Genomic DNA, 23297 nt, shown 5'->3' on the forward strand with positions numbered 1-23297 from the left:
ACCAGTAAGCTCCTACCAATAACAACCTGCAGTGATTGAAGGGGCTGTCATACTCTCCAGTCATTATTGTGGTCTGTAGATGAAGTTTAGATGAAACTCGCATTGTCAATCTATTTTACATTTGTGTACAATATTGAGGACATTGGAAACTGACAATAGAAGTACACACTAATTGAGCTTGTGTGATAAATTTTAATATTTTCTAAAAAAAAAAAAAAGCCTCATGAAATGTATCTGCTGTGAAGTGGACAATATGCAACAAAAACTCACATTGACCCTATCCATTTGTTCTTTTAGTAAAAAAAAATATATATATAATAATAATAATATCTGTTGTGTAGTATACCACCCCATAGTGAAGGTCACTCCAGAACCACATGAGATGGAGTGTACAGGTGTTTATTTTGCAGTGAACAGCCAGAGTAATTTGCTGGGTGAGTTATATGCACTTACATGAGTCAGTCAGTCAGTCGGTCGGAAAGTGTGTCCAGGGTCACTGCTAAGTTATAAGCCTGAGGAGATGAACGGAAGCCTATTGCTAAATTTGATAATGGTAAAAGAGTTGCACTTGAATGACTCAAGTGATTTTGCACTTGAATGACTCAGAATTCTCTCCATGCATGCAGGTGAGTGAATAATTTTTATTCTTGAGGGTTTTTTAGTAACCTATATTAGCAGCATCAGTGGGATGTTCTTGCGATTTGTCCAGTTTCTCAAGTGCAATCATATAACTTAGTGAATAGTAGTAGGGTCAAATTCAGACATTGCAATCATACCTTACTGAACAATAGCAAATTCATGGCCTCTCTTAGCCTTGGTCTGTACTCTGGTAGTTTTCCCAAGGGCACGTTAGCATGTGAATCTTAGGCAGCCTTTTTGATGCAGTCCTGAGGACCTCCTGAGATGTCCACTATGGGGCAGTTGAGCTGTGAGCGCCCGGCGCTTGGCTGGGCCCTCTTGGCGAGGGCCTCCAGACGGACCATAAGGGCCCGGGCTTTCTCACGGGAGTAACGAGTCCAGGCCAGAGGCAGGTGCACAGGAACCATCTTTCTATCTGCAGACAGAGATACATGTAAGATAACACAAGGGCTAGTCATCTGTCCCACATAGCTCTGAACAGTGTTTTAAAGCACTGTCTTATGTTACCAGTGGTGTTACTGAGTATATCACTAAACCGCCTTAGTGTTACAGTGTACTTTATACAACAACACCACATTACATGTAGTGCTGCTGTTCAATGCATCCAAAAACGCTTTACAGTGAAGGGGGAAACTCACTGACCACCATCTACTACTACCATTATTACTAGTTACATTAGTGTTACTAGTGACCTAGATTTAGTATAGATCTACATGTAATAGTTACATCATTGTTACTGATGTAATCAAGTTATGAAGAAATGGAAATATCCATTTGATGATGGGAAAAGAAAACATTCAGCAAACTAATAGGCACTGCTGCTTATTATTCATTCATTGAATTTCCCCTAGGGATCAATAAAGTATCTATCTATCATTATTATTCATTAATTAACTTGCTTGCAGTTTTTCTTACAAAGTTGTACTTGCAAAGCACAAGCATACTAATTTGAATGATATTCTAATTCCGGTGGCACAGAAAACAACACTGAGCTAATGGTAATTGGGGACAAACAAAAGTAATTTTAAAAAGTTGACATTTAGTAGAGAATGATTAAAGTTGACATTTAGTAGAGAATTATGCTAAAGTCCGATTCATTTTCTTGTCAAAGTATCTGCATTGGTTTTCAACATTTCTACCAGAAATCCTCTAGGATTAAAAGGGTCTAAAAACAGATTAAAAGGATCTATAGAGATATAAATATTTGGCGATATATTTAAAGGGCCTTTAATTAGGGTTGGGTATCATTTGGGTTTTATCCGATACCGGTGCTAAATCGATACTTTTAAAACGGTGCCGGTGCCGAAACGGTGCCTGAACCGGTACTTTGTTTTTAAAATGTTTTAAATTAAAATGGTCTAAAGCATGAATTGCTTTTTTTTATTGTTGATAAGACAAATTTGAACATGAAATTGAACTGGCATATTCAATTTACAATATCTCATTGCTCCTACGAATAATACATTTAAATGTTAAAACAGCTTGCCATGCATGCACACACAATGGTAGGCTAAAGCTCTGCTTTCAAGTTTACCCAGTGTGGGCGTTTTGCCATAAGGTATGTTAAAACCGCTTGCCATAAAACTGCCAGGTCATGGACAACGGCATTTGCAAGCAAGCTAATCTACAGGGACTCTACTTTCCAGTTAATTCAGTGTGTTCCCAAATGCTTCAAGAAGTTTCATGTCTTCCCCCATAACACGCAATAGTTTTGAACATGTTAGGCTACATGTCGGTGTTGAAGTGTTTAGATTCCCAACGCTAGCCTGGTAGCCATTTTAACAGCAACTATGGGATATGCGCTAACACCAGTCAGCTGAGTTTAATTAGCGATAACGTACGGAGATGGTTTCGTAGCCTCTTTGACAGCGACATCAGGTATGTAACCTACATATTTATGTTTTTGCCAGCTAACTTTTAACATAATCTTCATATTCATTGCTATATGGGCCTCATGCACATGAAAGATTAATATCATGCCATTATGTTGTTTAGAACACACTTTGAAATAAAGTTTTCACCTTATAACTTTGCTGATAACATTTTAAATAAATGCCAGTTAGCGCATTAGCAAGGATATTGTGTAACATAGGCCTACTGTTGATGTTGTTTCATAGCCTTTTGCTTGTGTGTAGTTAGGCCCACTGCTAGATTTTGACAGGAGCTCGTGATATCGCTTTAAAGTAAGCTACTTGGGCTCACACAAGCTGTCAAACACTGTCCATCCACTCTCCTAGTGCACCCCTCTGGTTTATACATCCAGTGTTTGTGTTGGGTAACTGTATCTGGATGTGTTGCTATCAGAGCAAGACGTTAGAGATGGCGCATGACATGCAGCGATGCCTATTAAAAAAAAAAAAAAAAAAAAAACGCTATTTAAGCACCGAAATGAGGCACCGAAATCCACTTTGTTATTCGATGCAGTTACTACCGTTTGCGTCGGCACCGGTGCCATATTAGAACCGTGTTTCGGTGCCCAACCCTACCTTTAATGTTAGTATAAGTCAATATATAAAGTAAACAGTGAAATAATTTTGCCTATAACAGAACTGGTCATCTCTAACATCTCACAGAGATATCAAAGCACATCAGCCAAATTAGCCTGTCCAGGTGTCAGGCCACACCCACCCTGGAAGAACTTGCCGCTGGGCATCCGAGCTGCTACTGGGGAGATGGCCAGCCAGATGACCGTGTCAGCACCCTGCTCAGGACTCCGCAGCCGACTACGCAGCCTCTCATAGAAGTCGGGTATGGCCTTTGCGACCGCTGCCAAACAGAGGCCCAATCAAGCAATCAGAGAATCCTTCATCATGTATTATGCCATGCATAAAGGTAAATAACTGACACAAGTTAAGAACAATGTAGCTATTTATGAGAATATGACATTGAATACATTAATGCTTGATGATTTCATGAATAGGCATGAATCCATGTAAGATAACCTTCTGATCATCTGAAAATCGGCTGATTATGTTATACATCTGGGTTTAAGTCTTCATTGGATACCTTTGGCGATTGGAGTACCTGTTCATCTCTTGAGACGACATTAAGATGTTTTTTTTAAACATTTTTTTTTTTTAAATGCATCCATTTTAGTGATATGTCACAATATGACAGTATACAGGATGTTATGCATACCTGGGGTATCTGCCCATCCCGGGTGCATGACAGAGAAGTGAATCTTGGGATACGCCTGAGCCCATTCCTCTGTCATAACCACCTGCTGTCTCTATGGTAACAATACAACACAGCTGAACATTAGCAGAACAAAACAATGCATGTCTGTAGCACATTCCTATCCACTGTTCCTGGGAACATTATGACGTTGTGTTGAGCCCTAATACCTTATTCTGTGCATAGACCATGGTGCTGTCGAAGGGCCTTTTTTCAGTCTGCAGGTCTATGATGCGAAGTTTCTGAACCAGCATCCCTCCAGAAGACACGGTGATCTGGGAGCACAGTACACAGACATTTACATCAAGATTCATGATTTGAGAAGATCACATACCTACCTGTCTGCCTGCCTGGACGACGAGGATATGGGATTTTCTAAACTGTACAACAGATCTGTGGATCAGGGGCAGATATGTTCCTTGGTCTACCACTACCTCTAGGAAGATCACAAAAAGTATGACTGAGCTCAGCTACAGTCATAAATGCAATAAGACACACACACACATACACACACACACACACACACCGGGGGTGTGGGGGGGGGCAGAACAACAAATTAAAAATGATGCAGATGGTCTTAATCACCAGCAAGTGTTCACCAGTGTTCATCACTAGACCAGCCTTACAGTCTTATAACAGCTCCCTGGCTGTCCGCAACTGGCTTCCTGAATGCATCCTGACACCGAAGAAATTCATAGCTTTGCATAGTTTAGGTTTTTTTTTAGCTACATGAATGTATGAATTTAATTATGAATGTGTTCCCTAGAGCAGCATACCAGCCTTCGAAAATGGAGACAAATTGCCACATTTTATGAGCTGCATACCAACTCCTCCCAATTGCTCAAAAGTGCCAAATGGAGCTACTATTACTGGGAATAAAAAGCTGCAATGATCTAATACCAAAGGCCCAATGCGAGTATACTGTTTATCAATACCTCTGTGCTTTCTTTTTTTATTTGGTTTGATGCCCTAGTCATTTTGTATGGACTGTTTAGATGTCTCCCCTGTCAATAAAGCAAATGCAAAAGTAACTCAATATGGAAAAAAGCAAGATGGATGAATGGACTGTTGGCACAGAAAGAATTGTCCATAAAGATGTGCATATTTGAAAGATGTGAGTGTGTTCTTGGAATTGGTATTTGTGAACTCACTACTCTAGGTTCACTGCTCTTTTCCAGAAGAGGTATCAGACCCTTGGTCAGGATATACACTCCTAGAGAGAGAGAGAGAGAGAGAGAGATAGAGAAGGAACAAAGAGGATGCTGAATGTTGAGAGGATGGAAAACTCTGTCTGGCAAAAAACTGTCTGAAGTCCATAAAATGTGGACAGATCAGTGGCGAAGTATCTCTTCAGCAGATGACTAGGGCCTCTTACCCAAGGTGTTGATGGCAAAATTTTTCTCAAAACCTTCGAAATTCACCTCTCGTATGTTCACCATGCTCCCTGCATTGTTGATCTGTTACAGCCGATAAAGAGGGAAATAGATAAGCAAATGGTCATATGTACAGTGCTAATGTAGCATTTTGAAGACTGGCAATATATTGTTTAAAATCATTTAAAAGTCTGTGGCATGCCATAGTATGATGAGATTGATGTTTAGATCCAGTAATGTTTAGACATTGAGGTCTTGATGTGAAATCTTGTCAATTCCAATGATATTGGCTGTTGTCTCAGGGGTCCTAAACCATTCTGTGTATGTACTGTATGATGGGAGTGGTTCTATGTTACCTTTTGGAGCTGTCAAGGGCCAAATTCAACAAAACACTCCCACTCCCACAACAGGTGCCCACTTGACAGTGAAATGCTCACAAAAGCCCTGTTGTTGTTAAGTATTGATAAGTATCAGTATGATGGTTGTAGTATACAGATGACATGAAACGTCATCAAAATGCCCATAATGCAATGCAAAGTACAGTAGTGTTACTGCATAATAATGTTATGGTATTTTACTGGCCATTTTGTGGTAAGTAACTGGGGGTTACCGTTAAGTCTAACAGTGTACACCTTGCAGTGTTAGAAGTCTGCTTAGACTTATTGGGCATGAGAACATGCTTGTGATAGTGAGAGGTTTGCCCATTATCTATAATCTCTAACCAGTGGTACTACATACATACAATGCATTTAACATCTATTCCTGTGTATAAAAAAAAATACCAGAACGTTCAGGGATGAATGTTTACTCTTGAAGTCCTCTGTGAATTCCCAGACCTTGCGTGACTCTGACAGGTCCAAAATGTGGACGTGTACATTCTGCCGCAAGAGAACACCATGAGCTAAATAAGCAGCCTTTAAGCATGTTTCCAGACAGACAGAAGCTGATCAGGTCAAAGACAGAGACTTACGTTGTTGCCGGACTCCTTCACAATGTCCTCTCTGGCAGACTCAGCTCTCTCCTTGTTTCTGCACACCATGTGCACCGTCCCACCTACTCAGAGGAAAAACCAAACATCTGTCCACACTCAGATGTCAAAAACAGTGAAAGACCTGTGATTCAAAATGAGTACAGCAATGACACTCTTTGTTTCAGGTATAGACAAAATAATCTGACTCTTTCCTTAATATATATGCTAATGCCATATTATGATATCACTGATAAGAGAGAACATCTGCATGTTTACAGTATGTATGGGCATATGGTTATGGTTATGGAATTTAGCAGACACTTTTGTCCAAAGCAACATACAGCATACGTACATTAGAATAGCTAAAATGAACAGTAAACCGTTTTAAAAAAAGCAAAAGCAAATTAGTAATACTAACAAATTATTACGATTAGTATTGCTTTATCTCTTCATATGTAGGCAATCCTACATATACATATGGTAAGAGACAAAGCTGGCCCTTGAGTGAGGCATCCTAACCACTAGCACAAAGAATTGAACACCCTGTCCTGTGCAATTATCTCTCATTATCCATTTCCAACAGAGGCACTCTCCCAGGCAGCTCTAGGCATGCTAACTAACCCTTCTTTGCTATGGCCATTGCAGTTGCCTTCCCAATTCCACTGTTGGCTCCTGTAATCATGAAGGATCGTCCGCCCAGGTCTGCACTGAGGTCTTTTACCACAAAGTGCTTGGAGGCTGTTTCATATCCTCCCCTGTGTCAACCAAAATTAACAATTAACCAAACAGCAGTATACCAGTTACTGCTATTGGTGACATATATAAACATACAAAAAACACACATTGTATTTCAAAGGCATTCAACAATTGCATAATTCCAGTTTCCTGTGTTTCTGAGGTCAGGTATTTGACAATTGCGATGGAGAGGTCAACATATTGCTTTCAATGACCAATTGTCAGCCCATCCAACAATAAATGACCAGGCGCTATGCTGACCAAAACAGCTGTCAACAAAGCCTTTGTGTAGTGATGTTTGGAGGGTGGCATAAGGGCAGGGAGAGATAACAATGCTCTGTGCTGTGGTGACATTAAACACTGATAAAGTCTGATAAAGATTGTATCTAATTTCAAAAATAGGCAACTTTTTGGAGTGGGGAAAACGTTCTAATTGTGGGCTGAAAATGTCTCTGAAAAAATCTCTATCTGACACATTTATGTCAAAACTGCACCACCAAGTAGCTTTAAAAAACACAGATCAAGTACAAAACATGTGAATTCCTATGTGTTGTTGGTTGTTAACAACCTAATAAACAAGGAATTAACAAGTCATTTAATTTGAGTCAAGCACTCAGACAAACGTTACATGTTTTTTAAGAAGAGAATGCAAGAAGAACAAGAACAACGTCGAACATAGACCAAAATACATGTACTTTACCTTGTGTATTCTTGCATTGCTTTTAGAAACCACACAATATTCCGATACTTAGACATGATTGCTGCGCGTTTGGAAACTTCTATCAGTCAGCCTACCCGATTGACAGCTTTGATGCCCCTAAAGCCAGCCACGTTTTAACGCTCTGATACCCTCTACTGGCGTGTGACTAAGCTGCATGCACTAGACTCGGCCATTGCAAATACTATATTGAAAGTAATACTATATTGCGTGTCTAAAGTTATTTTTAACAGTATATGGTCTGATCCTACGGTTAGAGTATTTTCTAGGCTATTTGGCATAGCCTACCTTAACTATGGTTACGTTATTAAAAATGAGCGGCGGAAGGACTCGGCCCATCAATCTTAAACCTTTCAGTTTCCATTTGTCCGTTATTTCTGAGCGTCTGTTAAGAAAGTGAGCTGACAGAACAAAGCATAAATAGTGCACCATAACTACACCAATTCATTGGGATTTATCTTTATTTATTTATTAATTATCAATGAGCCTAGACCAGGCCTAGCCTATAAATTTATGTTGAGCATCCTTGAGCGTCTCAGTTTAGGCTATTGGCGTGAAAGCAATTACCAAAGCATTATTTTCCCAAATGGTGTGTGTTTTGGTCGTGTCTCAGGAAACCATCCTTGGAAACGTATAAAGTCAATGGCAAACTTAGAGGGCAGCAGATGTTCCTTCCTTGAGAGGGCTGAGGTGTACGCCACACCTTGTTTTGCAGCAGGTGTAGGGCCCTGACCAATCGCATATTTGAGAAGAGATGACGTAGGCAATGCTGCTAGAATTTACAGTGGGGGGAGGGCTTGCGTGACTTTCTGTTTCGAAGGATTCTGGGAAAGACAACTATGTGAGTGCGCCCTTACAGTGTCCAGCAGTGCGTGAAAAAAAGTGTTAAATTGATCGTGGTTGTTTTGGGGATCACTTGTGGACATTCGCTTGTTTCAATATGGTAAGTAGGCCCTAGATCACATTGTGAAAAACACGACATTGTCATGCGAAGTCTGGGTAAACTGGGTAACAGTCACACCGGTATCGCTAGAAGTTGCTGCACCTGTTGTTGCCACATCATTTACTCAATGTTACATTCTGCCATTTTAATGCCATTTATTTCGTTGCGATCACAGTTGCGCGCACTCGGGTTCTAATTTCAGGATGTATGGCAGCTTGCCCCATCTTATCATTTTATTCCCATAGGCTATTTCTAAGGGTATTAACATTTTCAGAAGTGAAATAAGGTGTGTGCTACTAGTTCCTTAGCACTTGCCCATTGTTATCTGGCGGAACAGGTTCCGTCATTGGTTCTATTCAAACTCGCCATTGTCGCCATTAAACATCAGCTTTGCAAGTAATGATATGTAGCCTACCACTGCCGATATTTTCTGTACTGTACTTTTCTGAAACAAAGCCATTATATTGTCTTTTCCCAACATCTTTATAACAACTCCTCTTTGCCCAAAATAAGTCATTTTTGGTTGCATATACAGTAGCCTACAGTTGTTATATAATAGCCTACTGACAAGCCTATACTTCAGATATATTGCGTAGTGACTGTAATAATTGTGAAACTGTGAACTGAAATTGTGAAAGAGTATTTAATTATGAAATAACGTTAGACTAACTGCATTGGAAACTTTTACACAACTGACAGCAGCTCACACACACCCATGCCTTTCCAGAAAGTGTGTAATTCCAGTCTTCAATTCAACAATTGGAGGAAGATACAGTTGTGATAATATCCACATATTAAATCCCCACACTATTGTCAGAAGCTGGAGTGGGCTTTTTTGTTGCCAGCTGCCTCTCGTGTCTATCTCCAAGCTCTCCCCTTCTCTGAGTCATCCTGGTCTTATTTGTCCTCCTGGTCATTTTCAGCCTTGTTTTACGCCACAAGAGCCAAGCCAATAAGGCCAGGCAGTAGATCTGCAGCCCACAGAACCACGAGCAAACATCCTGCAAATGACAGAATAAAATAAAAGGCCCATGAAATGGCTCACACGCTCCACAGAATTGTGTTATTGTTTGTGAGAGGCTAGCACAATAACAAGGCAATGTTCCACACTTCCTCGCTCCTCCGTGCTCTGTATGCCTGGGCTTCTGAGAGGTTATTGTTTAATTCCTTCTGTCAATAGCAAGTGGTGCTCCGCTGACCCCTCTGAGGAAAGCTAATAAAGGGGAGCTTTTTATTGTGTGTGTGTGTGTGTGTGTGTGTGTGTGTGTGTGACTCAGCCGTGGTAGTACCGGCTGTGGCGATGTTCTACAGCCTTGCCAACCCTTGTTTCTCTGAGCTTGTGTCAGATAAAGGTGGGGGTTTGTTGTCCGAGTAACTTGCGTGGAGTTTGAAGTTAATGAGATTAGCTGATTCTTAATATTGGGTTTTGTTTCAGGATGCTCTGTAGAAAAGTTAATTAATGAAGTTGTATAGCATTGTGAAGTCCAGCATCACAACCAAGAGCTGTAATACATCGCTCATAAGCCTGTAGAAGATGCACTTTCCTTAAGTATTTTGCTAGCTCTCCTTCTGAGGCTCATCATGACACTGTTTTCGTGCATGCCCCTGCTCTAATACCATCGCTCCTACCTTTTTCACCTCTGATGTTACGTTAAGATTTGCTGATAAAATTAGGAAAATCGATGTTGACCTTTCCACATAATTGCCCTTCTTTATCTGTTCCATGTTTTCCCCCTCCCCTCTCATCTCATCTCTTTTTCTCTCTTCCTGGTCACCCTCTCTCTGCACATCTCGTCATCTCCTCCCTTCATCCCTGTCTCTGTCCTTTGATGTCCCTCCCCACGCATCCTCTCTGTGACCCCACCCCTGTTCCCTGCGCTGCAGATGCGTTTCCTGTTGCTGTTCAGCCGGCAGGGGAAGGTGCGTCTACAGAAGTGGTACGCACCCATCACCGAGCGCGAGAAGAAGAAGGTGATGCGCGATATGACCATGCTGGTGCTCGCCCGCAAGCCCCGCACCAGCAACTTCCTCTCCTGGAGGGACCTCAAGATCGTCTACAAGAGGTGAGGATGGAGTGAGCAGGCGAAGGAGGGAGGGATAATAAAATGGCCGCCTCTCCTTGTTAAGTTGCCAAAAGGATCAGGTTCAACTTATTCTTTCCACTCACTCTCTTCTGTCTCTGTATCTTGCTATCTATGTGCATCTCTCTCTTGGATCTGTCTCCTGTTCCCATCCCAGCTCATTGGTCCCATCTGTCCCTGGGACTGATGGCCCCTGTTATGTAATGCTGTCCACTCTCTGACAAACACACTGTAAATCCTGCTCAGATGTCCAGTAAAGACCACATGCACCCTGCTGCCCACACACTCAGCACACACTCCCTTTAGCCTGCTCTCACTACATGCTCATTTCTAAAAATGCATTACAATGGAGGATAGGATTTTGGAATCAAACTTTTCATAGATGGCCCACAATGATCAAGATAAGAGCTTAATAAAAAACTGAAAACCCTAACCCTAACCCTAACTCTCAAACGACCGATTAGGTTACATTTTACAGTGTTTACTATTAATTTAAATACCTAATGTAAATACACAACAGTTCATGCATGACATGGGGGGTGACGACAGCAATGGCCTCATCTGGACACCCTGGACACTCCATTTTCTGGGGGGCGCCACTGGCAACATACAATATCAGTCACCGCAAACTGTAGTAATAATCAGCATTAAAATGATCAGCAATATTATGAGAATGAAAACTAATGGCATGGTGTCCCTGTTAATGCTATTGTACCAGTATATATACATTGAAGCGCTTTAAAGGTGTGATGAAAATGTTTCGGTGCACGCATTACCTACAACTCTGGGGGCTAAGCCCCCGCCCCCGTCTTTCAATCCTAGTGATGTGTGTGTGTGTGTGCTCATATGTGTGTGTGTGTGTGTGTGTGCTCATATGTGTGTGTGTGTATGCCTGCCTGTGTGTGTCTGTTTTTGCATCCAGGTATGCCAGTCTTTATTTCTGCTGTGGCCTTGAAGATCAGGACAATGAGTTGTTGGCCCTGGAGGTTTTACATCGATATGTGGAGCTGCTTGATAAATACTTTGGCAATGTAAGGGATTCTCTCTCTCTCTTTCTCTGTTTCTCTCTCTCTTTCTCTCTATCTCTCTGTCTCTCTCTCTTTCTCTCTGTTTCTTTCTCTCTATCTCTCTGTCTCTCTATCTCTCTGTCTCTCTCTTTCTCTCTCTCTCTCTGTCACTCTCTCTCTCTCCCTCGCTCTCTCTCTCTGTCTCTCTCACTCTCTCTGTCTGTTGTGGTGTGTGCATTGTATGTTAATGAATGATTACAGTTAAGACTACAGTTAACCTTACCTCTTTATTACATTGTAGTGCATGTACTTTCCTATAAGCACATTGCCAACTCCATTGGTTTATTTGACAAGTTCCTTGGTTATATGGCTACAGTAAATGGCACATAAAGAGGACTGTGACAGTCTTTTATATCTGTCTTTAAATGCCCTCATTCTTTAGGTGTGTGAATTGGACATCATTTTTAACTTTGAGAAGGCCTACTTCATTCTGGATGAATTCATGATGGGCGGGGAGATACTGGAGACATCAAAGTCGTCCGTCGCTAGGGCAATAGAGGCCTCAGACATGCTGCAGGAGGTAAATATTATGGGCTGGCAGTGGCACAGATCCCTGAGTGTCCACAGTAATCCACATAAATCCATTCAAGTGGAATTTTCTTATCAGTGCTGAGTGTGTCAGAGTGTCTAGTGCACCACACAGAGAATGACAGGAGATCAAATAGATGAGTGTGCTCATGACAAAAATCAAATTGGACCACTTGACCTATCTGAAGAGTGATAAAACCTTGCGATGAACATGTCATGGAAGCTGTCATTTCCTGTTTTTAAGCCATATCTATGTCCTGTGAGATGACAGTGTTAGGTTGCCATTATCTGAAATTGTCGTTATTTTAGTTTTTACATTTTGGATGACATAACCATCAAAATAACATCTGTCACATTATGTCATATCACAAAACTGTGAACAACAACTTGGCATGACACTTAGCAATAATTGCCATGTTTCTTTGTTAGATGGTGAGAGTCATGACAAGAGGATGTAGTCATGTAGCCACAATGTGTGTATTATGCGTCTCTGTTAGTGTTATAACAGAGGGTTCTGTTTCCAATAGTTAGTTGCCGAGATGTTGGTATCACAGACTCTGGAGGGCAGGAGCATCTGAGAGCTAAATTCAGTTACGGCAACAAACAGATGTGGTGCACAGGCTGAGATGGTACATTTCCACAGCCACATACTTCCTGCTCTGTCAGAGACATTGCAGAGGGAGTTAAAAATAAGGAGTTTTCACTCATGGTTACACCTGAACATGCATTCCGGAAACCGTTTGGATATCTGGTGGAGACACATGAGTATGTTTGCAAATTTAAGAGCATTGAGCTGTTATGATCCAGACTTTAAATTAAGTTTTCAGTGGCTTTGTGACTCACAAGAAAGTGCTCCTCTGTGTTGTTTGATAGTTACTCATGCTTTCTGGTCATTTCCTGAAATGTCTATGTCCACATCCCCCTTGGGCTGCATTTCATAGCAATATGCTTGCAAAACAAAACATGTCCAGAATCCCTCATCTGGAGCCTGACCACACTGTTTCTCCAACCACAGCTCTTAGTCCCTGTCCATGTGTAGAACTGCAGGCGCTGAGATGACCGCAGACCAGGCCAATTAGGCTTGGTAGGTAATAAAGAGGATAGGCGCCAGTTCTGGGCTAAAGAGGACGGCAGTTATTTTGCAAATGACTCGTGCGGTAGAAGCGGTAGAAGACCTCCCAGCTGTTAGACCCCCCCCCCCCCCCCCAAGAAAAGATTGTGTGTTAGCTGGCAGGCCACTCGTGGGGATACTCATGTCGTGACAAGTGCAGTGCATGATGAGATCAATAGTGTCAATCTGAGCGTCTCGTCTCTCACCTCCCAAGATCATTTCAACCCTATGAGCATGAAGCCCCGCGTATTCTGGTGTGATGTGTTGGACTGAGGGTGCTGTTTGTAGTGGATTACAAATGGCATTTCGTGTTTTTATTTTTGTCTCTGGCTTTTCAGACAATGGAGGAGTACATGAGCAAGCCTGCTTTCTAGAGCACAGGAGAAAGGGGAAGAAATGAAGCCAGGAAGTGAATGGAGCATGCGCACAGGTGTGTCTTTGACCTTCGACACGCCACTGCCTTTTCTCTGTGTAACAATGTGCTCGACTCTCCATGTTCCCAAAGAGGTAGTCGTAGGTCGCTCATAACTTCACTCTATACATCCGCTCAACTTTCCTCATTTCAAAGGGATTTATATGGACACTAGCCATACAATGACACTGATACCAAGAGTTATGCCAGTTAAAATTGCATGGTGATGATGACAATCATAGCTAACTGTATGTAATAATTACTACTCTTATAATAATGATGTTTTATTATGACAATCATCTATTTAAATTAATGTCAGATTATTACAAGTGCCTTTTTATGTATGTTTATGTCACTTTATGCTAAATATTCAGATTTTACAGAGTCATTCTAGTGCCTCAGGGACTAGTTGGTTGTAATTGTTTTTGTTTTGTTCATTTTGTGGATGGTCATAAATTCTGTATTTTACAGCACAAGAGATTTTTTTTCATGGACACTGTATAATAAAAACATATTTTGATAAATTGTGTGGTGGATGTTTTATTCACATGTTAAAGAAATTATCTTGCACCACAAATTTTTTCTCTTCCCTCAAGATATATGGGTTTTCATGCTAGAGTCCATTTGAGCTGCCCCCCTTTTTCATATTATGTGTGGGACCACGCTTTTATTTAACCATTATTGTGAACAAAGTAGTTATGACGACAAATGAATGAGACTTTTCACAAGGGAAGTAACATTTTGACACATTATCCAGAGAATGGTACATTTGTTCTTAGTACAGAATCAACATTTCAGACGGTGAACATGTGCAATAATTTAACACAACACAACAAGAAGAAAATAATGGTAATGCTTTATTTGTCTTTAAGTCTTTGCACATCTTCGAACACGTACAAAAATGGTTTAAAAATGACTAGGACACCAACCTATCTATTCTAATATTGAAATAGAGAGGCCAATTTTCATTGGAAAGGATTGCAGCAAGCCAGTCAGAGTATTATTAAGAGTATGAATAGGGGGATATTCTCTTTGTTCGGCTGAACATATTATAACAATAAAAACCACAAATCCAGAGACCACGACAAAATAGGATACATTTTATTCTGACACTGGATTATGTTGTATTTACAATAGATATATTTTAAAATTCCATGTAAAACTATACCACTTCCACCAGACTGGTTATTTTTCTGTGATGAAACATTAACTATCTGCTCCAGTGGACAAATTCGTTGCTGTCAGCTTCTTTCTCTCGTCTACATTCCTGACACTATTTTTGCACGGTGTTCCTTCTCCTGAACTGGCTCCGGCGTGTGTTGAGCTATTGGCTCCAGGGCAGAATCGTTGTTCAGCTTTTTAGGCTCTGGTTCTTCTTTAGCCTCAATATCTCGTTTCACCGGCGCACTTTTACCAGTGTCTACCTGGTCAAAATAGTCCTTCATTGCCTCTTCATACAATTCATATGGAAATTGCTCTTGAACTTCAGGATGGAGAGAGCGTTTGGAATTCTCTGTGTCGGGGTACTCGGTCAGTACTTTTGCAGCAAGAAACGTCGCCAACTCATCTTCGTCCACTGTGTCGTCGTAATCGTCATTTCTTTTGTTGAGGGCTTTATTCATCTCTGACATGATCAAGCTCCCACGATGACCACTTGGTGTGACAAATCTTGATACAGTGGTCTTGTAGGGTCTTTGTTTAGAGTAATGTGTTTTCTGACTGCCAAGGCTATCTAAGAGATTAAGAATGTCCTCAGCTGTGAAATCAGGTGAGATGTAGTTAGGGAATTTGTCAGGCAGGCGTCTATTGTAATATTTGGGGAATCTACCTTTGTAGCGAGGCATCGTTTTTCTCTCCACTCCTACCACTGGGCGCTCTTGTTTTCTGATTTCGCCCGTTATCAGCATCTCAATGAGCTCATCGGGCGGGACCTGCGTTTTCAGTGAGATCGCTTTCAGCCTGTTGATGGCCTGCGGGTCGATGAGAGATGGTCGAATAAATCTCTTTTTGCTGTCTTGAGCCGCGGTTCTGTCCCGCTTTTGTTCTTGGTCGGTCATTTCCAAGACTTTTAAGAAGTAATAATCCACAAGCTTCGTATCATCGTCAGGATCTTGACTTGCACGTCGCTCAAGGGTCTCCACGTCCTCTGCGCTGTCTCCTAAACCGCGGTCAAATTCCTCGTGGCTGCCCTTGACCACCTCTTCCGTCTCTACCTGTTCCTCCATCGGCACCCAGTCTTCGCCACCGGCCACATCCTCGTACGCAAGATTTCTAACCCTGTACATGTCATCATCATCCTCGTCCTCGTCGTCATTACTGTAGAACTTCTGGTCGTCACGCTTCTGGTCTTTAGATGACAGTTTTCCAAGCTCCTCGAAGATAGAACGCATGTTGGCAAGGCTTTGGGGGGTATACTGTTCCTCCAGGTCTTCTGTTGCGCGTTTGAAGGTACTATCTCTAACATTCTCATCATCCTCGAACATCAGCGGATACTTTTTGTGTGGTTTCACCATGCCGCCGTAGTCCCCAGGACCATCTGAGTTTTGTCTGTTTTTAGACGGGCGACTCGCCTGAGGCGGAGCAGTTTCGGTGTTTCCCCCTGCCTGGTCCATCGCTCGCAGCAGCGCTTTCACCAACTGCGGAGCTTTGCTTTCCAGCCAGCCGTCATCCCCGCGCTCTGGCGCGCTCTCATCCTGAAGAGAAGCAAGCTGCACCAGGAAGCGGAACTTGTCTACCTCGTCGTAGTTAGCGGTAGGGCTCTCCAGCCCATCTGTCCGTCCTTTCAGACTCTCTATGTACTCCAGGGCTTTAACCATATTGGAGCTTGGAGCAAAGTAGGCGCCCTGTTCGCCTCCTCTAAGCCGGTGATGCCGGACGGACGCACCCTGCACCGCACAAGCATGGAGGAGTGCGAGCAAAACAACCACTCCTCCTATGGAAAGCTTAGGGGGTAACCGCAGCATAGTGCCTGAAAAGAATGGAAGACATAACCACAATTAGTGTCAAACAGCAGAAACACTCTCATAAAGCATGCACTGCAACAACTTTTTAGATCCAGTCACAATACATTCCCCATCTACAGCATTTATTTTTAGAAAGATAGTTGTGATGGACAATCAGTTACCAAGTCAAAAAGGCGCAACGTTAAGCGTCTAGTCCTGGATCAATTCGGGGTTGGGCTTTGTTATAACACCTTTTTAAGCGACTAGCCTACACCATCGAGTGAGTCACCACTCGTTGTCAAGGTAACCTTTTCACTTGTGGCTATCAGCTTTGATTGAACCCATTTGAAATCTAACCAAAAGGCACAAAGCTGCCATGTTATAAAAAATATATGTTGTAGCTCGTATCTCTCGTAAATCATCAATCAGGTAAACAACGATAGCCATCGGTGTAACGAGTAGCTAACCCTCTGAAACGATTTCAGTGAATACCAGGAATAACCCCCATTTAAGCAACACATCTAGACAATGTAACAAAATACAAAGCTATAAGAATATTACGAGTGTTGTCGTGCATTGGTTTGACTAGTGACAGTCAAAAAGCTCTTTACCTTTTTGCAAAATAGCTCAGATGACAGTCGTAAACATGTATAGCATCTCCTCTTTCTATGCGAACGCGCTGCTGTTTGGTTTCAGCACCCGGACAGCTCCCTCCGCTATATGAGGCAACACCTGACTCGTGCGTCACCGAAACACACGCAATAACCGGCGCTTGCATATCCATATTAATGATTTATGCCTGTGATAGGTCACGAAAAGGAAAACCAATCTTATTTGAACTGTTCCACTTGTCTGGGTGGTCTATAGTCTACATCCGTTATCCATGTGGCCTACAAATGTTGGACCTTATTTTGCTACACGACATTTAAATTAGATTTCAGTGCATGTCCGTGAATGTTGTAGCCTAGTTGACTTGCTCCATTGGAAGTAATGTTTGTTTTCCCCCCATATTGTTATGCCTTAGTTTAGGTTTCTATTTTTATTGGGTCTGGTGTCCACCGAGTGTGGGTAGCCTTGTCTACGTTGTGTTTCGGAGAGCTCCATGCTGTGTTTCTTGCAAGGAGTCTGATAAATCAAGGAGTTTGGCTAAATCAAGCTATCATTTTGAATTTCATTCATACATTACATATAAATACATATCATACACAGATACGTACTATCTTACAGCAAAACCACAATCACCATGGCCCGCGGGTACTATAGAGTTAAAACCGCCGGCGATGACTCACACGCTAAATCCGCACAGTGGGACTGAATCGCTGTCGCAGATCTTTCCTCTGCAGAGAGATGCCATTGATAAACGCCCTTGTGATGGCCACGGTTCTCAAGTCCCCTCCAGGGAATCTCACAACGCCGTCATCGATCTGTTTCTTAGCGCCGCTGAGAGTTCGGATTATCCTTGCTCCCTCTATGACTCTTCCAAAAGCCTTGTTTTAAGATAGGCCTACCGTGATTAATAATCTTGTTAATAATTGATGTAATATTAATTAATTAAAAGTGACCTAAGCCCTTGCTAATTCGTCTTTAGGCTGAGACAGACAGCATTTCCACAACTGTTTTGCTTTGAGTATTAAATTGTCCAGACCACTGGGAGACAATCAGAGGATATCACCTCCTAGGTCTTCTACCATCAGTCTCCTTTGATGCTATTCATAACAACAAGGTCCAACAGAAGTCAGGCAGTCCAAGATACAGCTGCTCACTGTATTTATATATAGTATTTCAGTTTAAACCTTTTGCGCCTTGATCTTTTGTACTGTGCATGAACAGCATCTCTCGCCTTCATGTGCCAGAATAACTCATCCATTGGGCATCAGACAGTGGTTACAGTGGTCTAAACTGATGTGCCTGGTGTTGGTGGGCTTTTGATGTGGTGAGGAGAACAGTCAGCTGACAGGACTGTGGGGAGGCAGGCATGGAAAGGAGAGCGTGTTGACGTGAGCACATTGATCACGTGTAGGTGTGTGCGTGTGTGTGTGCGTGTGCGTGTGCGTGTGTGTGTGGTGTGCGTGTGCGTGTGTGTGTGGTGTGTGTGCGTGTGTGTGTGCGTGTGCGTGTGCGTGTGTGTGTGGTGTGTGTGTGTGTGTGTGTGTGTGTGTGTGTGTGTGTAGAAAGAGGGATGGAACTGTGGATTTTAAAGGAGCTTTCCCTCTTCCGCTCTTTATCCTCTCTGTCTTGCTCTCTTCCTCTCTCCTTTCTGCCCCTCTCTTTCCTTCTTTCACAATTACTTGTTCTTTCTCTCTGTCTCTCTCTCTTTCTCTCTTTCTGTATATACAGTATCTCTCTCACACACACACACACACACACACACATTCACTCACTCTGTCACTGCCTGCCAGTTCCACTCATTACCTTTTGCTGATACACGTACACACGCGGACTTGTTCACTTCATTCATAAAAATATCTGTTCCCTGTCTTGACTGGCCACAGACGATGACATCAGCAAAACAGCTCACTGTTTTCTACCTCATATGTCTGAGAGACAGAAATAGAATGTATCACCACAAAACCTTCTCAGTTGGTTCAACATACAATTCTAGAATCAATTTTATTGATTAAGCAAGTGACGTCTGCAGATGTAATAGCAGATGCCATACACATACACCAGCACACACACACACACACACACACACACACACACACACACACACACACACGCACACGCACACGCACACACACACACACACATACAGAACTCAAAATGGGATGAAGTATATGAAAGGAAATCAACTGATATCATTTGTTACCTTTACATATATCTGCTGTGCCTATAAATCTACATTAACAAGTGATTGATGGCAAGTATTTGAGGAAAACTGGATGAATAGACATGCACCACTGCTATGAGAAATAAAACCACATCCATATACGCCCCCAAGTTAACAGCATCTCTCGTTGCTCTGCACAACACAGCAGCAGCAGCAGCAGCAGCAGCAGCAGCGGCCAGATTTGTTCTGATCCCAGATCAGTTCCGGCCCACACCTGGCCCACACTTGGCCCTGCAGATCTGTGCTTTGTTTGTCACAGAGTCCTCCTTCAACAGGATGATGCTGATGGTGCTCCATGGTGGATACTCCCTGACAGAAATGAAGACTGCCTCTGTCTCTCTCTCTCTCTTTCTCTCTCTCACTCTCTGTCTCCCTCTTCCCCCCTCTCTCTCTCTCTCTCTCTCTCTCTCTCTCTCTCTCTCACTCTCTCTCACTCTCACTCTCACGCGTATGCTAAAAATATCCCCCCACTGCTGGGGGTTGGCTGGCTGGCTGAGGGAGTTGGTTGGTGTGATGTGTTTGTTGACTGTAACAGATGTGCTTGGTGGGACACAGCGTGTGGGCGGAGGCTCTTGACGTGGAGCGGAGCGGCTCGGCAGATGGAGCTGGCTGTCACAGCTCGTCCAGGGTGCAGGAAGATACTTATGGATGTGCAATTAATGGTGGCAACAAAATAAGTGGTGTTTCTGTGCAACTTGGCACTGATCCTCTTATTGTTTGTTTTCTCTGGCTGTTACAATGGCCTGTGTACTAACATAATTACGTAGCCGTACTGTTTCATTTGAGCGGTGTGCGTCTATGGCCGGGCAGCCGTGGGTGTGTGTTTTGGCAGCACCGTGGGCAGCCAGTGGATGTGGAAAGATAATGAGTCTGAGCCGCCCAGAATAACAAAAATGCAAAGCATTACTCTCATCCATCAGCTGCCTCTTCTCCTCTCTGTAGACATTGGACAGCTTGACAGGCCAGATTACATGCTTGGCCTGGTTGTGGGGACGAGCTGATTTGATTATACTCCTCCAAAAAACATCAATTATCCCGGGAGGAGTTCAGCTTTGTACGCTTCCGCAACAGCCGTGAATCACTGGAGAAGCAGAAACGGCTGGCACCGTGTCAGTGTGTGTTTGTGTGTGTGTATGTTTATGCAAATGAGTGCTTAATGAAGAGAGTGCTTCCTGGGCATGAAGTTGAGGCACCGCCTCTACACCCTGCCAACCCTCACTGTTCCATTACAGCTTCTCATCCATCTCTTTCTTTCTTTCCTTCCTTTTCGTGTCGTCATTCTGGCGTTCTTGCTTTTCGTTCCTTCCTTGTTCCTCTGTATGTGATGAGGCTGTGCTGTTACAGTTTTTCTGTCACCTTTGGTGCATTTCTCAAACCATTCTCAACATTTACACCACAGTAACTGCATTTCTCAAAACAGTTTGTGCCAAGAGCATCACAGTGAATTACCTGTAATAGCTTGTGACATGCTTAAATGCTGTCATATTTCTCAAAAGCAAATATTTAAGCCAATAAACATGTCAGTGTCATAAGAATTACAAGTTCATGTGTCACTATTATGAACAAGATGGTCAAAATGCCATGAGCAATTGATGTAAAAAACAGGAGACAATTATACACAATCAATTGCAAGGATGCACAAAATCAATTGCTGTTTGTTAAAAAAAATAAGGAGATTGTTTTTATGATGTACACAAGTGATTAGATGATGTGGAGATTGGACTAGTATTTTTAAGAATTTCAGTTCTGATCTGAGAAATGCACCAAAGCGAAAAACTGTGAACAGCCTGGCTGGCCAGACGCATCACTCAGTCAGGAGTTTGCCCTTCAGCATGTCGTCTCTGACTGGCATGTGGGTGGGAGAGAGATGGAAAAAAAGATGATCAGAGTGAGACTGATAGATAGATAGATAGATAGATAGATAGATAGATAGATAGATAGATAGATAAACAAACAAGGTAACAGAAGAAAATATGTATGTGTGTGTGTGTGTGTGTGTGTGTGTGTGTGTGTGTGTGTGTGTGTGTGTGTGTCGGAGAGAGTAAGGATATAATAGTTGTTATTAGTGCGGTGGAGTGGGAGGTTGAGTGCTGTGATTGAGTGCTGGTCTTTGTGAAGTGTCCTCCGACATGGACCTCTACCCAATTATCCTCTTGGATGTTGGACCTCAGGGTCCGCTCTTAACCAGTCTGTCTTAAGGACCCTGCAGGCCTGACTCACGGAGGGGGGGAGGGGAGGAGAGAGGCCAGCTCACACACATTCAGCAGAGGAGAGGATGACACACTCTCAGCGTCAGTGGACCCCCACACACATTCCTCCAGAGGGCTTTAACCTACGTACTCATCCTCTCACAACACACACACACACACACACACACACACACACACACACACACACACACACACACACACACACACACACACAGTTTGTATTTAACACACTTTTGAACAGCCCACAACTGACTCACTCACTGCAGCTCTGCCACACTCCAGAGAGCCAGCTCGCTGTTGTCATGGTGCGGCATCTTTTTCCACCGTCGTCACCATGGTGATCCCCCCCACCCCCCTCTCTGGAAGGGGAGGTGATCAGAGCTGTCACAGGTGTCTACCTAATGAGAAGCAGGCTGCTAATAGTGCAGCTATGTGTGGCTAGCCGCCTCTTTCTCTCTTGCTCTCTCCTCTCTCTTTTCCCCTTCTATACCCCCCTCTCTCTCTGTATTTCTACATGTGTAGAACTCTTTCCTTTTCTCTACCTCTGCCACCCCTCCCTCTGTCTCTGTCTCCAGTTAGCGTGTGCTGACGTTTAGGCCTCCTCCACAAGGAGGAGGAGGAGGAGAGAGGAGAGGAGGAGGAGAGGAGAGGAGTGGAGACATGACATCTCACTCAGGAGATTCCCCAGCACATTAGGACTCTCATTAGAGAGAACAAATATGGAGACACGCTTGTCAGTGACTTCGATTTCGATTGCAATTATTTTGTGGTCTACAGCCACACGCCTGCTCTTAAAACTCTCTCTCTCTCTCTCTCTCTCTCTCTCTGTCTTTCACTTTTTTACCCCATCTCTTTCTCTCTTTTATCTCCATTTCATCTTTCCCTCTTTCCTGCCTCTTCTTCTCCCTTGTATTCCCATCTGTCTTTTTCTTTCTTTCTTTCTCTCTCTCTGTCTTTTAATCAACCCAAACTCATCTTAATCTCATTCTCTCTCTCTCACTTTCTCTCTGCTCTGTTCATATCTGTCAGTTATGATCAAACCTCATTTCTTTTATCTGGCCTCCCTCCTATGAAGCTGTCCATTGGAGGGCCGTGTTTGGCTTTCGCTGTTGGTGCTCCATCCCACACCTGTCTGTACCTTCCACACTGGCCCCAGAGTCTTTTTTTCCCCTCACTCTTCCACCCATCCTTTCTCTATTTCTGTCTTTCTCTTTCTTTTGCACCACTCCCTCTCTCCTCAGCCATTCTTGCATGCTCACCTTGACTCTGTATGAGTCATCTCGGCTCTTGATGAGTGACGCACTCTCTTACGTATACACAAGCCGGAGTGGGTTGTGCCGCCATGCCTTTAGCCAAGCATCTTTAATGGGTCTTTGTCTTCAGCGAGAGGACTGTGTGGGACTGTGGGACTGTGGGACTGTGTGTGTGTGTGTGTGTGTGTGTGTGTGTGTGTGTGTGTGTGTGTGTGTGTGTGTGTGTGTGTGTGTGTGTGTGTGTGTGTGTGTGTGTGTGTGTTTGTGTGTGTGTGTGTGTGTGTGACTGTGTATTTAATGGGGTATTTGTC

At 42.9% G+C, this 23297-nt stretch overlaps 3 protein-coding genes across 5 annotated transcripts; 1 reads left to right on the forward strand and 2 right to left on the reverse strand.

The window, feature by feature from the left end:
* Nucleotides 1-377: 377 nt before the first annotated feature.
* LOC121716085 (dehydrogenase/reductase SDR family member 12-like) lies at nt 378-7675 on the reverse strand. Of its 2 annotated transcripts, none has more exons than XM_042102278.1 (10): nt 7592-7675; nt 6778-6911; nt 6157-6239; nt 5969-6064; nt 5189-5270; nt 4965-5026; nt 3984-4088; nt 3778-3868; nt 3268-3405; nt 378-1054 (listed from the first exon to the last, which is right to left on the reverse strand). In XM_042102278.1, the coding sequence occupies exons 1-10, from the start codon at nt 7645-7647 to the stop codon at nt 864-866; spliced, it is 1038 nt and encodes a 345-aa protein (XP_041958212.1). In that variant the 5' UTR covers nt 7648-7675; the 3' UTR covers nt 378-863. The 2 variants fall into 2 exon arrangements, with proteins under 2 accessions (XP_041958212.1, XP_041958203.1); XM_042102269.1 differs by having other exon boundaries at nt 6157-6242.
* Nucleotides 7676-8414: 739 nt separating this feature from the next.
* Nucleotides 8415-14275, forward strand: ap1s3b (adaptor related protein complex 1 subunit sigma 3b). Its single transcript, XM_042102303.1, has 5 exons — nt 8415-8552; nt 10437-10615; nt 11556-11664; nt 12083-12220; nt 13678-14275. The coding sequence occupies exons 1-5, from the start codon at nt 8550-8552 to the stop codon at nt 13711-13713; spliced, it is 465 nt and encodes a 154-aa protein (XP_041958237.1). The 5' UTR covers nt 8415-8549; the 3' UTR covers nt 13714-14275.
* Nucleotides 14276-14590: 315 nt separating this feature from the next.
* Nucleotides 14591-17417, reverse strand: scg2b (secretogranin II b). 2 transcript variants are annotated; one of them, XM_042101987.1, is made up of 2 exons: nt 17305-17417; nt 14591-16719 (listed from the first exon to the last, which is right to left on the reverse strand). In XM_042101987.1, exon 2 carries the CDS (start codon nt 16712-16714, stop codon nt 15011-15013), a length of 1704 nt encoding a protein of 567 aa, XP_041957921.1. In that variant the 5' UTR covers nt 16715-16719; nt 17305-17417; the 3' UTR covers nt 14591-15010. The 2 variants fall into 2 exon arrangements, with proteins under 2 accessions (XP_041957921.1, XP_041957928.1); XM_042101994.1 differs by lacking the exon at nt 17305-17417 and adding an exon at nt 16876-16989.
* Nucleotides 17418-23297: the final 5880 nt, after the last annotated feature.

The sequence above is a fragment of the Alosa sapidissima genome, chromosome 1, assembly GCF_018492685.1.
Source record: "Alosa sapidissima isolate fAloSap1 chromosome 1, fAloSap1.pri, whole genome shotgun sequence".
In the NCBI taxonomy this organism is placed as follows: domain Eukaryota; kingdom Metazoa; phylum Chordata; class Actinopteri; order Clupeiformes; family Clupeidae; genus Alosa; species Alosa sapidissima.